The sequence below is a fragment of the Meriones unguiculatus genome, chromosome 10 (assembly GCF_030254825.1).
Source record: "Meriones unguiculatus strain TT.TT164.6M chromosome 10, Bangor_MerUng_6.1, whole genome shotgun sequence".
Taxonomy (NCBI): Eukaryota; Metazoa; Chordata; class Mammalia; order Rodentia; family Muridae; genus Meriones; species Meriones unguiculatus.
Window position 1 is genome coordinate 78,736,599 of NC_083358.1, and position 19,260 is coordinate 78,755,858.

The window sequence follows — 19,260 nt, forward strand, 5'->3', positions numbered from 1 at the left end:
GATGTGGTCTTAGGCTGACGTTGCAACTCTCTCACATCTAAGGTCAGAAGTCAGGGAGCAGTTCTGGGCCGGGGTGTAGATTTAAGACCCACTTTCTCATTTGAGACTCTACATCCTAAAGATTTCATAATATTCCAATCTCCATAAGCCACATGGGTCACACGTTGTACACTCTAAGGTATCATGCATAGGCAATGTGTTAGTTTGGGCTGCTATGAAAAATTGTCTTAGGCAGGTTAGCCTAGATCGTTTCCTGCTCACAGTCCTGGAAGATAGGCACGAGTTGCTTTGTAGTCTTGATGCGGGCCTGCTTCCTGATTTGTTTTTCACTGAAAGGGAAGAGGAAAAGTGACCCTCTACTGTGACTTCTTAAAAGGCTGCTAAGCCATGAAGGTACCACATTCAGGCCTGTTCTGCAGTAGTTGATGTGATAATTTGATGTTAAAGAATATGCAGGTAGTTTCCAGAAGAGATTAGCATCTAACCCTTTAGACTAAGCCAGGAAAACTCTCTCGCTAATGTCTGGGGTGGTCATCTAATCCAGGTTGAATCCAGTCTGCCAGAATCCAGATGGACAAGAAAAATGGATGGGGCTGGAGAGATGGCTCAGAGGTTGAGGGCACTGACTGCTCTTCCAGAGGCTCTGAGTTCAATTCCCAGCAGCGCTGTGGTGGCTCACAGCCACTAATAAATGTGTTCTGATGCCCTCTTCAGGCATGCAGGTGTACATGCAGATAAAGTGCGCACGCGCGCGCGTGCACACACACAGGCACACATACACACACAGACACACACACACACACACACACATCTTTAAAAAGAAAGCTTAAAAAAAAGAAAAGTGGATGGAGGGTGGAGGGCAAAATGTCTTCCATTTCATTTGGGGACTTCCATCTTCTCCTCCATGGTCTCAGTATTTTAGGTTCTCTCTGATGCCTTCAGCTGTGGACTAAGCCATTAATTTTCTCGGTTCTCCAGCTTGTAGGAGAGGATCTTGTGGGATTTCTCACCTCCGCCATTGCCTGAAATAAGCCGATTACCACAATAAATCTCTTCCATTTACAGACATCCTATTGGTTTCATTCACTAGCATACATCTCCAAAAGGCTCCAGATCATACCTCACTTGGGATTTCAGTGTTTGAAGTCCGAGGATTGCCGGCTTTCAGGCATAAGAGGTGAGATGACTTCATGGGCCAGGTGTGGTGGTACAGAGAACTACACAGGAAGGCGACAGTTGTTACTCAGTCACACACGGTCATGTCCAAAGGCCAAGGATTCAGTCGCTAGAGAACACACAGCCACACTGCTCATCTGAAAAGGTCACTATTCCCAACATCTGTCTCACTCATTGTTCTTCATGTAGATGCGCCAGAACTTTTGATTCGTGTGTTCTCAATTGACAAAGCGCTTCCTCCTCTCAGTTTACCATCTTTCTTTCTTTCTTTCTTTTTTCAGTCTAGGTTGGGTGCCCCTGTTTCGCACGTTTACACCTTACAAAGAGAGCCGCTGGCAGTTCTCTGACGGTTCTCATGTTTAGAATGGGAGCTCTTCCGGGGGAAAAGGTGGCTTAGCTCATGCCAAGGTCCCAGGACACAGTGTGGGTCTGAGCATTTGATACGCTTTCACACAGCAAGTGCCTGTTGAACAAATGAAGGAATAAGTGAATGATGTAAGGGGCAGACATGGATGAGAGGCAGGAGAGGCTCAAAGGAGTGAGAGGAGCTACTTCATTCTAGTGTTGATGGTGAAATTGCAAAGAACCAGGGACACTGGTGCTCTCCTGCCTGGTCCACGAGCCCTGCATCAGCTTCTGGGTGCCAGGTCTTCAGATCATCTCTAGAAGAGAAACAGTTCAGAGTAGGATGAACTAAGAGCAGCAGGCCATTCAGAAAAAGCCCTGGAGGTGGGCAGCCTTGGGACCTGGAAGCACTAGGAACACCAGGGCCTTTGTTACTCTGAAGTTTGAGAAGGTGAAGTTTCCCTTTGCTCACCACCTTCCCTTTTGCTATGTTTCTCCCACTGAAAACAAAACATCCAGCCAAGAAGTCCGGGAGCGCCTCAGAAAAGGGTGTGCTTTGCTTATGAGACAGGCAAGATTAGCGACTCTTCTTGTGAAAGAAAAACAAACCCCTGTGAGAAGCAACATAGGGAATGAAGGGTTTCTTGGGGCTCACAGTTTGAGAGAACGGTACAACATAGCACAGCATAGCATAGCTGTGGCAGCAGGAATGTGAGGCAGCCGCTCACCTTGTCCACCAGTCAGGGAGCAGAAAGAGATGAGTTCTGTGTTTATCTCACTTTTTTTTAATTTTTATTTTATTTTTAATTTTTTAAAAATGTTTTATTAATTACAGTTTATTCACTTTGTATCCCAGCTATAGCCCCCTCCTTCATTCCTCATTCCCTTCCAACACCACTCTCCCTCATCTCCTCCCATGCTCCTCCCCAAGTCCACTGATAGGGGAGGTCCTCCTCGCCTTCCCTCTGACCCTAGCCTATCAGGTCTCATCAGGGCTGGCTGCATTGTCTTCCTCTGTGGCCTGGTAAGGCTGTTCCCCACACTGTGGAAATCAATCTGGTGCTTTCTCAGACAATTAGGAACAGCACTTCCTCAAGATCCAACTACACCACTCCTAGACATATATTTAAAATATGCTCAACTATACAACAAGGGCATTTGCTCAATCATGCTCACAACAGCTTTATTCATATTAGCCAAAATCTAGAAACAACCCAGATGTCCCTCAACTGAGGAATGGATACAGAAATTGTGGTACACTTACACAATGGAATACTACTCAGCAATTAAAAACAAGGAAATCATGAAATTTGCAGGCAAATGGTGGGAACTAGAAAATATCATCCTGAGTGAGGTATCCCAGGAGCAGGAAGACACAGAGGGTATATGCTCACTCATAAGTGGATATTAGACATATAATATAGGATAAACATACTAAAATCTGTACACCTAAGGAAGCTGGGCAAGAAGGAAGACCCTGGTTAAGATGATCAACCCACACTCAGAAAGACAAATGATATAAACACCAGAAGAGGGGAAAAAACAGGGAACAGAACTGGAGTCTACTACAGAAGGCCTCTGAAAGACTCTACCCAGAAGGGTATTAAAGCAGATGCTTAGACTCATAGCCAAACTTTGGGCAGAGTGCAGGGAATCTTATGAAAGGAGAGGGTGATAGAAAGATCTGGAGGCGACAGGTGCTCCATAAGGAGCAGTATTATTTTAAACCTACTTCAGGATTCCAGACCACAGATGGAGCTGCTAACTTTCAGGGAAAGTCTTTCTACCTCAAGTAATGTGCTGTAAAAACACCTTCACAGACACGCCCAGAAGTTTGTCTCGTAGGCTAACTCTAAATCTTGTCATGGGGCTGGGGTGATGGCTCAGTGAGTAAGAGGGCTTGCTTACAAGTGTGAGGACCTGAGTTCAAATCCCCAGCACCCAAACCAGATAGGACTGTGTGTGCCTCTAACCTCAGTGCTGAAGGGGCCAATCCAGAGAGCTGGGAAGCCAGCCTAGTCTAAACAATGAGCCTCTAGTTCAGAGAGAGACCCCTTCTCAAGACAGGAAGGCAGGCAATGAGAGAGGAAGACACTCAACAAATTTCTCTGGCCTTTGCATACTCACGCATGACCACCTCTGCCTCAGAATTCTCACATGGAAAAACACCGCACACACACTAAAATCCCTCTCTCTCTCTCTCTCTCTCTCTCACACACACACACACACACACACACACAATCAAATTGACAAGAGAAAACATTGTAGACATGCATTCCAAGTTTGTATTCTCCGTAGGTCAAAAAGGGGTCCACGAAGATCAGCCTAGTGACATCCAGCAGCAGAAAAGAATGCAAAGAATTTATCCAGGAAGAGGGCTAGGAGGAAAAGGGGAGTTGGCAGGAGTTGACCTGAGAACATGATACAATAAACCTATGAGGCACCCCTTCCTTATACCTCTAATAAGAGGTATTCCTCTCTGTATCTCTTCTGGCTCTCCTTTAACTGCTCGCTTTCTTTCTTTCTTTCCTTTCTTTTTTTTTTTTTTTTAACTGCTCACTTTCTAATCAGGCCAGTGGTTTAAGTCCAGGAAATAAGATCCACTCCTCATGGCTCAGGACCTTGGTGTACGGAGAGTGTCATTCACGTAACATTCTAAAGTGAACAGATACGGTTGGCTACCATTGACGAGCTTCCGTTAAAAGCAGCATCACAGTTTCCGTGACTGACGCCCTGGAGAAATAGTTTTCCATGCCATGTGATATCAGCAAAATAAGGATTGGCTTCACACACTAACTCAGACCTGCCCGAGCCTTTTTCAGTCCGTGGCTCTTTTACTCTATAGGTGAGTGCTTCCTCTGCGTTCAGCCAGCATACGGGTAACGACAGCAGAAAATCACTGCAGGTGGGCTTTGCTAGCAAGCCCTGAAGGTGACATGCGAGTCTGCTCCTATTGTACAGGGTAGAACCAAGTCTCCTGACGGCAACCAGCCACACCAAGGTGGGAGACTGTAGTTGCAGTCACTTCATAGGGTGGCCGGAGCAAAGTATCCAAAACTGTAGGACACAGAAGAGTGGGGCATTATAGCTATTATTCTCACCGTTAGGAGAGCTGAAGCCCCAGGTCAAGGAGTCATCCAGGAGGAGTGGGTCAATAGTCCTTGCCTAGGGTGTATGCAGCTCTGAGTTTGATCCTCAGCACAGCACAAAAGTGTAAGCTGTGGCCCGTACACTAATCCTAGCACTTAAGAGTTAGAGGCAAGAGGATCAGCAACTAGTTCAAGGTAATTCTTTGTTAGAAATCCAATTTGAGGCCATTCTGAGCTGCATGAGAACTTACTGGAGGGGGCGGGGCAGTCAGAGCTAGCTCATGTTCTCTCTGAAGCTCTGAGGGACGCCTCTCCAGCCCTTCCTGAGCTCTTGTGGCTGCTGGCTCTTCTTGGCATTCCTTCCCTTGCAGCTGAGCTCCTCCGGTTTCCCCTTCTGTCCTTACATGCCTCCTTCCCCATAGGTCTCCATGTCTCTGTGCGGTTCTCTGTCCTTCAAGGACATGGTCATTATGGCAACCTGCAATAAATAGGTTAGGACTTCCTCTAAATCATCATGAGCTCGTCTAAGACTGACTGGATCTGTAAAGACTCTGTTTGCAAATGCAGCCCATCCACACATACGAAGATACCGATGGAGGGGCAGTTTCACTCATAGCAGTGGTGTGCCTGCATGGCACCCACAGAAGAAAACTGGACTGCTGGACTCCTGTCCAATTTCTGCCAAGTTGTTAAGGTTTTCAGCCCCCGGGGCAAACCCTATTGAGAACTTTACAGATCTGAACCTGTTAAACATGGTTTCTATGAAAAATGCATTTGCAACACCAGACAGCTCTGACTCACAAATGAACTTTGGAAGGTGCCCTGTCTCTAAGGCATAACTGCTCGTTCTCCAAAGTACTTTGCTTTACTCAGATAGTTTTATGGTTAAAAAGAAGTCCGAGTTAGATTTTTTAAATACTATTAGCGGTTTAACAAAATAGAGCAGGCATGTTAAAATTACTATAAGCGCCTATAAATTTCCATATAACATCTTTAAAGTTCACGTGGCGTTAAACCAATCAAGACTGCACCATTTCTGTATATGGGTTGCTGACATGTGACTGGTTTCTGCTCCTGGCATTTTCCATCTTAGTCTTTGCTTGTCTGCTTCATTGTATAAAGTGGCTGCTTTTCATTGAAAGGAGTCATGATTTAATAAGAGAACAGTGGATTTCAACCAGAGGAACGTGATCTCTAGATTGTATTAACTTTGTTACCTTGGGCAAACCACCCAAGCTGCCTGTGCCCTGGTTTTCTTGGAATTAAAATGAGCCTTCTTCCTTTTGTGGTTTTGAGAAACCCATAAAAATCACCAAGTACTTATCAGGTGCATGGCTGTGGATTGTCAGGTGCAGAAATGGAGGAATGGAGAAAGAGCACTATGCTCCTGGGGCTTCTATCCCAGATGCATATAAGGAGTTTATGAATTATAAACTTTGTTATAGATTTAAGGTATTATCATCATTGCTATCCAGAATTCCATCAGCTTCAATTTTCAAATATACTTAAAAACCTTATTTGAGAAGTTTTAGAGCTTCTAGATAATGAGAACATAAAAGAAAAAAAAATCTAAGATTTGTAAACATCTACCTTGAAGTAATTTTGCTATAAGCTCAAACTCATGGTAAATATTAAAAATGTATTTTTTCCCTCTCTTTTCTTTTTTGGTTTTACAAGGCAGGTTTCACTGTATAGCCCTTGCTGTCCTGGAACTCACTCTGTAGACTGGTCTGGCCTGGCTGGTATTAAAGGTGTGTTCCACCACCACCAGGCTTGCTGGATTGCTACCTCCCTTCCCGATCTCGTCTCTCAGGCTGAACTTGAACTCCTGATCCTTCTGCCTCCACTTCCCAACTGCTCTGATTACAGGAATGTAACTCATCCTCCTCCCTTTCCTTTTTCTGGGTGGGTCTCACTCTGTAGCCGAGGCTGGCCTTGATATTGGATTGATCCTTCTGCTTCAGCCTTCTGCTCACTGGGGCCATAAGCAAGTGCCACCATGTCTGGCTCAGAGTATAACACATTTCTTCATTGTATTTTAAAATAGTTCCCTGGCTTCTACCAGACACTACGCACCATGTCAGGTTCACACGGCATGTCAAAGTAGATTTGAACTCTGCCTTCAAGGAGTTTAGAGTCTGTTCAGCCTTGTGATCACCACACATTATCAGGATAAAAATGAAAGAGTTCCTGGATGAGAGGCACAGACTGAGAACTTGAGAAGGTGAAAGAACAACTACTCACGTAGACAGTTAGACATTCTCTGCTGGGTGTGATATTTATTATGGGTTACTAGAGATGTTTACTTCTCTTGGGAGCTGGCACTGTATTAGTTCAGTTCTTTCATTCTGAAAAACAGCTATGTGCAAGATTTTCTATTTCAGAACAACACTGTTATGCATTGGATTTTGTGCCTTCTCCAAAACTCACGCTGAAGCATCATCCCAGTGGTGGTATTGCAGGAGAAAGGTACTGAGGAGGTAATTGAAGCAGAGGGGTGGAGTTGTGAATGGGATTAGGACTCTTACAAACGGTACTAGCTGGGCCCTCCATTTGTGCTTTTGTTCCTTCCATCAGGTACCCACAGCAAAAAGCATTTAGGGACTGTCTTGGAAGGGGACACCAGGCCCTCACTAAAGTCAAACATGCTGTGTCATGGCTTTGTATTTCATAGTCTCTAGAACCTTGAGATGCACATTTGTATTATTTGTGAATTATCTAGTCTCAGACATTTAACAGTAGAAAAGACTGTGGACAAACACTCCAGCAGTTTTTGCAGACTAGGTAGGTGGAGGCTTGAACGTAGGTATTCAGAGCTGTGCATTATCTGTAGAGAAGACATGCTACAAAAGATTGCTGAACAGCAGCAGAAGTTACCAGTTCATAAACTGCCATGACATGAAGTGTGTGTGTGTGTTTTCCAGTTTACACACAGATGAACAATGAGTATTCTGATTTGTCTACAAACTCTATTGATTGAAAAGCTGATTCTGACTTCTAAGAATGCAGACTATTCATGTCTCTCTGGTAGATCTAGTTACTATAAGCATCTTCCTCCTCCTCCTTTTTTTCCCTTTTCTTTTGCTATAGTTCTTTTAATATGTTTGATAAGAAGTTTCTTTTTGAGGACCTTTCAATGGCCATTCTCCTTGACCGGAATATTTTTTTTTCCTTCAGGTTTCTGGGGAACATGCCCAGGCACCTTATATAAAACAACATCTGTGTCTCATCATTCTGTGCCCTACTTTTCCCGCATAGCATTTTCATCTAATAATTTTGTTTCTCATCTAATTTCTCTGTTAGAATATAAGCACTCTAGTGACAGATATGTTTCCTGTTTTGTTCACTCCCATGTGCTGGGGGAACAAATGGAGTGGTCCAGGTTCTTAGTTCTTGCCATATATTTATTGGGTCATAGTTCAGGTTTCTAGGCTAAGGTAGATCCTGAAGAAAGTCCAGTAAGGAAATTCCCTTCGGGAAGGGGACGGGGAATAGAGAAAGTTGGGAGAGAAGATGGTGGAGAGACACAAAACATCACAAGAATCTTGGTGTGGACTCTGATAACAGTAGACATTATTTCTGGAAACTTCTTATAGACATTCTTGTAGGGCTTTGTGTCAGAACAAAGAAAGCCCAGAGTTTTTGTCCTGTCTGTAGGACCCAGATGTTAACAGGCATCTTGGGACAGTGGGGCTGAGAGAAAGGACAATAAAAAAAGAATGAGTATTTTTGTTGAGGTGTTTGTTGGGAGGTGAATTCATTTTCAGGGAAGAACCATCTCTGAGGAAGACATTTCTGAGTTGGAAATGTTGGATTCCTAATAGAAACGCAGAGACACTTTTAGTCTTCAAAGCATAGTTACATACATTATCTTCCTGTTTTAATTCTCACTCAGTTTCTTACACTTAAGTATTCTGCATGCTGCACTTTGAGTTTTCTAGGAATAAGGATGAGTAGTTAGCATGTGTGCTTGCACAAAATATAACTGGCTCTGCTTGCACCCACAGTCTAACATTAAATATAGAAATAGCCACCTTGATCCAATAGATGAAATTAGGATTCTTGTTACATAAGCAAACCACATAGTCTTATCAAGAACGATTCTGGAAAATCATGTATGAGAAGGTCCCTGAGACTAGAGCGCATGTTTAATTCATCAGTCGCTAGAATTGTGCGCAGAAAAATCTCTATAACAGGTGTAAAACGTTTTACCACCACGACATGCTGTTTGTCTTACATATTTAACAGACCTCGGTTAACTGCTGTTAAGGAAAGCCATTGTGCTGGTTCTGAGCAAATCGGTGCTCTTCCCTCCCTCTCCGGGCTGTCAGGTGGTAAATGGGTGGAGCAGTGGTGTTACAGGTGCTCCCTGAGCTTGCCCGGGAGGGAGTGGTCAGGTCGCCTGATGGCTGTTCTCGAGCTTTTTATTTTTTATTTATTTATTTTAAAATCAGAAGTCACCCTTAAGCGGAGTTTTAAAAGGTTATATCCTCGAATCAAGTGAATAGCATGATAAAAATGTAACTTTCTTATAATTAGTTCAGGATATTAATAGCCTCCATTTCCTCGTCTGCACCCGCTACAATGCAGCTCTTCGGGTTCAGACATTCAGGTGTCATCATTTCCTTGGTATGCATTGTGTCTGTCCCACTGAAGTACCTGAAGGAAGAAAATGAAGTGCAGGTTTTATGCGTGGCAGGCACAGATCCAGTAATGGGTGTGTCGAGAGCCAAGCTCCTGTCCCGGGCTTTCTTTTTTTTCTTTTTTCTTTTTTCTTTTTCCACGGTGTTCCTTGTAGCCTGTCCCCCGATTGTAATTGGTTGAATCCGATTTAACAATGCAGTCAGATAAACAGTTGTGGCAGCTGCTGCCATGGCAACGTCACCATCCTCACCCTCCCAGCGAGCGCCCCTTCCCCACCCCTCCTCCTGCTGCTCCCGCCTGCCTCCTGCACGCTTGCCCGCGGTCGGCTCCCGCGGTCGGGGTTGATGGCACAGCTATTTTCTTCGGAAACTGTTCAAAATGATGAACGAAGACGCAGCTCAGAAAAGCGACAGTGGAGAGAAGTTCAACGGCAGTAGTCAGAGAAGAAAAAGACCCAAGAAGGTGCATTGGAGGCTCCAGAACGTCTGTATATAAATGTGTGTGTGTGTGCGCGCGCGGGGGCGTCTGTGTGCATGTGTGGGGTGTGTGATTGTGTGTGTGCATACCACTGCAAGGCTGGGGAAACCGCTGGAGCTTAAGAGTAATTGACTATGGGCAGTAGCAGCCCCAAGCCTTGCTTTGGAAAGGGGCAGGGGCAGGGGCAAGCGCCTGCTTCTGGGATTCGGGATGAAGCCTAGGCTTCAGTATGGAGCACGGTGAAGTGGGCAGGAATAAGGTGTGTGCGTGCCATCTCCAAGGGATGCTTTGGGTGTTCACTGGCTACAAGTCGTCTATTTATTTTTCCTTCGGATGACTGAATTTAAGACCCGGAATGTGCAGCAAGGTGGCTTGGGAGGCACAGGGCAGATTTTTGGCCCGTCGTGTTTGCTGGGTGAGGATTTTGCGATGGTTAGACAGGGGGATGCCTTTTTGGTCCCACCCTTAGTGTGTTCTTCCTAATGAAAAGACTGTTGTGACAGGAGCGGTAGGATTCCCGGCATGCTATTTCTTTGCTTTCTCAGATCTTCTACAGTTTTCTCTGACATGAGCTTGATAGCTCTTTTAAAGATTAAGATAAACAGCTGAAGATAATACTGTCTGGGGGAGGGGCTGGGCACACAAAGCAGTGTGTAGGATTTTGTTTTGGTTTTTTTTTTTTTTTTTTTTTTTTAACTCTGATGTGTTTCCACATCCTTGATTTTCATGGAAATGACACCAGTGTGTGTGAGTGTGCTGGTGGGGGTTGCAAACTAGGCGACCCCACCCAAAGCCAGCACTTCTTTATGGCCTGTCTCCTGTGAACTGTTGCCTTGCAGGTCTCCCGAGTGCCACATCTAAAACAGAGCAATTCTCCTAAGATCCCTTCATGTCCTGGAGGAAAAAAAAAATTATATATACATATATGGGCGGAGTATTCCATCTGATTCTCACAGAAATGGTTTCTACCGCTTGACGGTTTTGGATTTTGAATGAGCAGATTACAAAAATAGTGGTCGTAAACAAATGAATATTTCTCTTTTGGCTAATGCGGGGTGTGCATGGTGTTTCCGAACTATGGCTCTGTGGTGTAATAAATGTCTCCCAACAAAAGCCTGATAGTAAAGACACGGCTAACAAGGGAGTGTTGGGTTTGTTGCACGGTGTCCCGTGGTCGTGTAATCCCATGGAAAGAAGTGTGCCAGCACAGGACGATCTCTAATAGGGTGAAGATGGTAACGTCTGATAAGAGGCAGCTAGAGCATTCAGGGAGAGGTGAGAACAGACCCCGTGAGCAGCTGAGGGTCCTGGAGCTCCCGTCGCTGCAGGGTGTTTTTAGGGGGTATTAGCAGATCGACGTGGGGATTTGGATCTGCTGCAACTCCCACTATCGCTTCAAGGTTCTCCTAGTCTTCCCGAAGCCCCTGCGCTGCACTGCACACGGTATCTATCCTAAGGACTGCTGAGGGTGTGGAAAACGAATCTCAAGGAAATTTTAAGCTCTCAAAGATGATAGTAAACCCACAAGACTGAAGCCCCCCCCCCCAAAAAAAATATGGCCATTGAGCCACTAAAACCTCCATGAAACAAATGTAAACTTTTTTTTTTTAATATTTTTTTTCAGTTGATTTTAGGACTTTGTTCTTTTCCAAAATTATAGCTATGATAGAGCAATTAGTGGCAAGTTTTGAATATATATGTGTGCATGCACTCAAACCCTGTGAGTTACTGCGTGTTGAAAGCACCTAAAAAGAGCTTCCCTTGAAAACATGCTTCCTCCACACACCCTCCATACAGCCGATGAAAGTGGGCTGCATCCATTACATTGGGAGCATACATCAGTGCTCGTCTGTGACAAGAAGATCATTGTACACAGGCTTGTGCATCTTGTGAGGACTCCAAATAACAGATACGAAACTATTTGGACACCATAGATGATAAAATTTTGTATTACGACTGTTTTCTTGATGGGTGTTTATTGTAGTAAGCCTTTCAGAAGGAAAGTCTGCTGTGCCTTTGGAAGAAGTAGAAATGGCAGAATATGATATTCGTGCTTAAAGGCTAGCAGCCATCAAAATATGGAACGTTATATACTCTAATTTGAAATTATTAAAAAATATATCCTATACAGATGATTGAGATTTATTTACATGAATACATGATGGAATGGATTATTCTTTCATATCATTTTGTACTGCAGGTAACTTAAGTTTCTCCTTTTCTCCCTCCCCCTTCTCCTTCCTCTTTTCCTTCCCTCCCTTCCTCTCCCCTCTCCCTTCCTCATCCCTCCCTCCTTTCCTTCCTCCCTCCTTTCCTTTATTTCTTCCTTCCCTCCTTCTTCACTTCCCCTCCTCTTTTTTACTTTTTGATGTGTGTGTTCATGTATGTGTGTATGTGCACATGTGTGCACATACAGAGTGCAGAGAAGAACACGTGTTGTTCTTAGGAAGGCTGTCTACTTCTGTGAGAGGATCTCTCAGCCTGATCCCTAGGTCTACTCCTATCTCTGCCTCCCCAGTTCCGGGATTACAGGTGTACACGCACAATTGTAAAACTCTGTGGCATTTTTATCTGGGGGTTGAATTCAAGATTGGCCACCTCTCCATCCTGTCTTTCTTCCTTATGAGTTCTAGGGAAGCAATTGGATAACATCCTTTTACATTTTCATATGTAAAAATTAGACCATTAAGTGTTCTTTGGGTAGGAACTAATAATCAAGAGATAAGCATCTGGAAAGGACATTCAAGCTGAGACAACCAAGAGCTGAAGCAAAGGCAATGTCAAGCCCTCTAATTCAACTGTGGTTTCTCTGCTAGAGGCTCACAGTGATCTGGCATGGAATTCTAAGTATCCAGGATGACTGGTCACGAGCTTGTCTTGGCCCAGGTGGAGAGCCATCTTCTCATCATGTTCCTTGTAAACATTCCCCTGCTCCAATAAATAAAGAGCAGATGGGCCAGGACCTCTTTTACATACAGCGTCCAAGTGGTTCTGAGGGAAAGGACAGGAGGGTCTTTGGCCACAAGACCCATAGTGTTAGAAAACAGGTTCAAAGACAGGTTTTCTTATAGCAGAATTTTGGTAACTACCTTAAGCATAGTGTTTTCTTCAGGGAATAACTCGCTGAGCTTCAGAATTGAGTTTGTTAGTCTCTCCACTCAGTGACCACTAGGAATTCACTTGTGGTTGAGCTGTTGTGGCGTTGACCCACTGCAGTATGCAGGCAGATACAAAGCCCAGGGTCAGTGGACCACTGCAGTGAGAGGTACCCAAGGGGCTCAAAGGATGCACATGGACCTTAATGACAGGATTTGGAGTAGAAAAGGGTTCCCAGAGAGTAGGTGTTCATTTCCTACGACGCAGGTATGACTCAGTGTTACTAAATCCAAAACTGACACGGACATAGTCTTCTCTCATTAATCAAAAAGGGGGCTGTGGTGTTTGGCATTTTGCGGCTTGGACCATGTCTGTGCTTTGTCTGTATTTGTACCTGATAAGGGTGAGGTGCTATTTCAGTCTTGCTCCTGCTGGTTACAGTGTGACCTTGGGGGATGTTGATGCTCCCAGAATTGCCCTTGTTCAGTAAGGACACCAAGGCAAGCTGCTGGAAATTGTGTTCTTGAGTGTCAACAAAAGTCACTTTTTCCAAGAGACAGGAACTTATTGCATGCTCTTTAGGTCCAAGCAAAACAAGTTGTGGCTAGTAATGCTGCTGATACTTCAAAGAATAGTTTTCTTAAGACACAATTATTTCACCCAGAAAAAAAGTATGTAACAAAGATGCAGGTCAATGAGGAGAAAAGGCAGGTGCCTATGCCTAGCTCTGGACTAGGTTCTGGGCAAAAGTGAGACATTAGGAGCTATGGAAATGAAGAGTATAGAGTTTTGAGCTCACCTTAAATCCTAGGTGGTTCCATAGAATTTTTTTTTTCACATAGTATCTTGGCTGATTATATTAAACAACCTAGAAGCATGTTATTGTTCAGCTCAACATGCTTTCCAACTTTGTGCCAATAAAAAACCAGTGACTTTGCCCTTGAATAGACTGAAGGAACCTTACATAATTTACATGAGTGGAAATGTAAATGGTCAAGCATCAATCACAGGTGACAGTCACTTAGGACCCCTAGGTTTGGTAAGTTGTTCCAAGACAAGTAAACACATAAGTGACTTCATAACTGCTTTTGTTATTTGGTAAAATGTCTATATACAGATAAAAATAAAATGTAAGCATTGTTGTTTTTAAGAGGGTAGTGGGATAAAATAGCTCTGCAGGATAACCTTATACTCATTTAAGGTGCTTTGATACCAATTACTGGAATATTCATGAATCTTGTGACTTTTTTGTTATGTATGTGTTTAAAATACTTTTTTAAAAAAAGATTTATTTATTTTTATTATTTATACAGTACTCTGCTTGCATGTACACCTGCATGCCAAAGAGGGCACCAGATCTCATTACAGATGGTTATGCCCTACCATGTGGGTGCTGGGAGCTGAACTCAGGACCTTTGGAAGAGCAGACAGTGCTCTTAACCTCTGAGCCATCTCTCCAGCACCCCCCCCTTTTAACATTTATTTACTTTCTGTGTTGGGATAGAGGCACATGCGGAGGCCAAAGGACATTGTGGGAGTCATTTCTCTTTTTCCATTGTTTGGATTTTGGGATAGACTCAGGTCACCAGCCAGACATTGGTATTTTTATTTCTGTCTACTTGCTACTGCCTAACGAGAGAGGTGACAGATGTCACCAGATGTGTGACTGGAGTGTTGCAACATAGACATGTGAGCGAAAAACACACCAAAGGCCTTATTTATTTTTACAGCAGCCACACAGAGCATGGCTTGATGAAGTCTGATAACAGCTCCAAACGTTTGAAATGTTCACACACTCATGAGATCAAGTTGGTTCTGAATTAAAGTTGGTGTCTTACAAGACCAATCAAATGTAGAGAAGTTTTCATGCAAAATTTGTCCTGAGTAATATCTTCATTTCCTCAGGTTTCCAAATAACTTATAACTTGACCTTTCTTTAAAACATCAATTTATAAGACAAAACGGTCTATGTTGCCTGAAGACAGCAATTCTCTGCCACTGAAGGTATTTAGAATGACCATCTGTCAGGGATGATGGAATTTTTATTGGATGGGAAAATTCCTCTTGTCTTCTGTGGATTTCTGTATCTTTTTTCTCTTTTATCTACTCATGTCTATGCTACTCTGCATTGGTGATTCATATTTTGGTATTAATTTATCCTATAATATCCTGATGAGAGTAGTAGGTTTCAAAGTTTTTTGTTTATTTATTTGTTTGTTTTTGCTCAGCACAACTATCAGGACGGGTAACGTGGGAACTGCCAGCAGAATTTGGTCCTTTGGACCCATTTCAAACCTCCTGTATCAGAACATTTGGGGAGTTTTAATGAGCTCCTATCTCTTATCTCACTCAAGTTCAGTCATTACCATAGAGTGGTCATCAGGGACTATGTTTCATCTTAATAGGAACAATTCTTTAACTGGGCATGGTAGTACTTGTCTGCAATGGAGACATGAGGATTCACAGTTCAAGACCAGCCTTCACTGCCATAGCAACCAAGGTCAATTTTGTCAAGATAATCAGAACAAAATTAAGTCAGTCAGTTAACATTCAGAAAATAAAGGAAAGCAGAATCTCTGGTTAGATTTGATGTATTGCTGTTCCTTGGCTCTTACAGTCAACCTTTGTTCCTTTGAGTATAGATGAGAGTAGAAACACCGGGAAACAGAAAGCCGTTTTCCATCTCTTTCATCTGATGTGTGAATCCGAGGATTGCTTTGCATTTGCTCTCAGCTTAACTATTGTTCTCTCCCACTCTTCCTCTTTCTATCTCTCTGCACACCTTTACACACACACACTCCTAGAACTGAGGGGTGAAGTATTAATCAGTAGAGCTATTTTTTTTTTTTTTTGTTTCAGTACTGGGGTTCAAACCCAGGGTCTTATGTAGATGAGACAAGTTGTTTACCAGTAATCTGCCGCCCACATGTGGCTATTTTAAGATTTTATCTTATTTTTTAAACAGCATCTCACTAGCTATCTTTGACTGGCTTGAATTTGCTGTGTAGTATAAGCTGGCCTTGAACTCACAGAAATCTGCCTACCTTTGCCTCACAGACGCAGGAATTACAGACTTATGCTAAAAACCCTAGCCTTCCAGATCTGTTTTTAATTTTTGTTGGTCTGTTTGTTTGTTTTTGAGACGGGTTTCTCTGTATATCCTGGGCTGTCTTGAATCTTCAGTTGTAGACCAGGCTGGCCTTGAACTCAGAGCCCTGCCTGTCTCTGCCTCCTGAGTGCTGGGATTAAAGGAGTATACCACCAACATCCATTTCAGAGCTGCTTTTTAATTCATATTTTTCTTTGAACTCACAATTATTGTCTTCTGCGTATTAATTTGTGTTTGTAGTTATTAAGACCTTGATTTCTAGCATTTGCTTAATGAGCTTCAGCTTCCAAGAATCAGTCTGTTCTAATCAGTTTAATGTAGCTGTTTCTTCCTCATGAGCAAGAAAGCTCCCTTGACGTAATAATTTGATATTGATTTGCTGGGTGTTTCTTACTATGTTGGGTGCTATGGACCAATGGGTCGAAAGTCAATGAGTAGACACCTTCATGGAATTTACAACCCAACTGCACATTACTATCCAAGAATAAAGTAATGAACAATCCAGAAAAATATTATAGTGCCACATAATACCACAATTATCATGACTGGTAGGATGAACATTTGGTTGTGCATTGCCAGAAACAAACTCTGTAAAATTGTGCAGAATGAGAGATCAGTGTGAGTTTGTTAAATGGTAATCCCATGGAGGAGCAGCAGTGCCGAGCCCTGGATTTTGACAAATACTTGAGTCTGAGGAAGATGAGCATCCTGATGTCTCTCAGCCTCATAATTCCCGGGACACCTTAGAAGTTAGGAAACTGTGAAGAGAAATGCCATAGTACAGGGACATAAAAGTTGGGTGGGTGAACTGTCACATCTATGGGTGTGCTCCCACTTGGGTGTCTGTGGGCTTTGAGCTCTGTTCAGCTCCGGGCTTCCCATTAAGAATCCAGTTTGTTTGGGAGACTTACTCTGTGGCTCTCTCCCAAAGGATTTGCCACTCATTTTATTTGTGGTAATTCCCTGTATATGCTTGTAAACTGCTTGTGCGATTAGTAATAAATTCCAGCTCGTAAATCTTCAGATTAACCAGGCTGGTATGGATGCTGTTACAAGTTATTCCCCCAAGTAGCCTGCTGCTCAGCCAAGGAGATGGGGTAATCCAAGATGGTAATTACCCAGAGCACTCATATAAGATTTTATATATCATTTGAATGTCCTATCATAATTTACTCTTTAAGCACTATTGTTAACAGTGTAGCTTTGTGACATATGATTGAGTTCTTTCTGAGTCTCTTGTTGGATTTTCTTATCTTTGAATGAGAAATACATGACTCTTTCCTCTTCTCTAGTTCCAGACCTAGCCTCCATCTTTCTCATACCTCTTTGTCCATCGCTGATGGAAGGCAGAGGGACCCCTGTGCAATCATTGTACCTCTGGCCTCTTTTTTACTTTTCTCTCTACCCCTCTACATAAGAACACTTACATCCACTCCCCCAGGAAGCACTCAAGATTAAAGGGGGAAAAACAAAGGAAGATGTTTTAGAAGTCCAAAAATAAAATCAGAACCAAGTGGTAGGGTCTATGTTGGTATTGAAAGTTTGGAAAATAATCAGAATAATTTGTGTGTCATCCTGGATTGTTTTGACCAGTGTGTGGATGATAGTGTAACCATTTACCATAATGTTCATCCTTGGCTCATTTTTGATAATTATTTCCACGTGGCAGTTTGAGTCTGTTTAGATGGCAATGTTCCAAATATTCTTATTAAATTAACTTTAATTTAATAAGACCAGGTGATGTGACACACACCATGTGATGTTTTGATACATGTGTATATTGTATAAGGTCTACATGTTTGTCTCATTAACGATTTTTTTGTTCAAATGTTTATGCCGTCAAACATTTATTATTTTGTTGTTGTTATTGATTTTTTTGACATGGGGTCTCACTTAGCTCAGACTCTCCTAAAATTTGCTATGTAGCTGAGGATGCCCTTCTACTTCTCACATTTCTGCCTCTTATTTCCCGAGTGCTGGCATTTGACGCAATGCTTGCTCTTACTCAGTGCTGGGGATTAAGCCCAGGGCTTTGAGGATGCTAGACTAGCATTCTACCAACTGAGAGATATCCACAGGCCCTCACTTATCATTTCTTTTTGGTGAAAACAAGGAGCCATCCTCTCTGGTGAGGCTCCCTTCCTGGTTCATTGGTAATGCCATTTTGCTTTGTCCTCGTTTGGTGGAAGATAATTGGTCAAGAACTAAGTTAAATTAACCGAATTAATGCATTGGTTAAAAATCTAATCCTGTTCCTTAGTTCCTGCCCTCTGGACAGGATTACTTTCTGAAGGCTGTGGCGTCTAATGGCACCTCACTGGAGGTTAGGTGTCAGCATGCCACTATTAGAGGCAAACATTCAGAGCCTGGTTTCCAAAAACAATTCTCACACTTAATTATCATTTTAGATTGTGCAGAACCTAGTATGATTGTATAGTTCTCCTCCTTCCCCCTCTTTATATATGTGTGTGTGTATATATATATATATATTTTCTTAAATCAGTGAGAGCATATATATATATATATATATATATATATATATGTCTCATATATCCTATATATATATGACAGAGTCTAGCCATTTAGTCTAGGGGGTTCTTAAACTGAAATCTTATATGTGTGTGTATGAATAATCATCTAACAAATATAAAACTATAATTATATATATATAATTTACATAGTATGCATTATATATTTTCTTAAATCAATTAGAGCCTAAAGATGAGGTATACATGTGAATCTGTGTTTATGTGTTTCTTGTTGCTATAGAGTATAGTAAATTTAATTATTTTTTCTGTACAACATCATAAACTACCATATACTGTGATATGTACATAAAAGTTGCCTTAAAATGATTATATAAATGGCCTATAAGCCTTGACTCGGCAAGATGGATCAGCAGGGGAAGGAGCTTACCACTAAGCATGAAGATTTGAGTTCAGGCTCCAGAATCCATATGATAGGAGAGCACTGACTTTCCAGAGTCTGTTCCCTGTCCTCCACAAGCACACATGCAAACATGCACACATGCACACAGGCACGCACACACACACACACACACACACACGAATGTTTCACATACATACACACTTAATAAATAAATATAAAAATTTTCTGGAAGAGAATGGGTTCTGTTGCATACAGGAAGGGAATCTCCACGATGGTACAGAAAGCACATCTGTAGGTGATTCTCCTTGTGATTGCCTTTCAAATACAGGGATGGAGACCTGAGGAACTGGTTGGCTGGTAGCAGTGTGTGTGGAAGTCTTAATGTCAATTTCATGGTTTTCAAGGCTACTCTGAAAACCGCATTTATTTAACACT

General features: G+C 42.6%; 1 protein-coding gene across 13 annotated transcripts in view; it reads left to right on the forward strand.

The window, feature by feature from the left end:
- The window catches only part of Ank2 (ankyrin 2), a 559,246-nt gene that overhangs the window by 249,189 nt on the left and 290,797 nt on the right, over positions 1-19,260 (forward strand). For 2 of the 13 annotated variants that reach the window (XM_060392755.1, XM_060392754.1), the window contains exon 1: positions 9,341-9,716. The exons of 3 other annotated variants lie outside the window; for them this stretch is intronic. In XM_060392755.1, the coding sequence (XP_060248738.1) occupies positions 9,633-9,716 (84 nt within the window). In that variant the 5' untranslated portion in view covers positions 9,341-9,632. Of the gene's footprint in view, positions 1-9,283; positions 9,717-19,260 lie in introns of those variants that run through there. 8 more of the 13 variants (XM_060392772.1, XM_060392763.1, XM_060392725.1 and 5 more) reach the window with 7 other exon arrangements.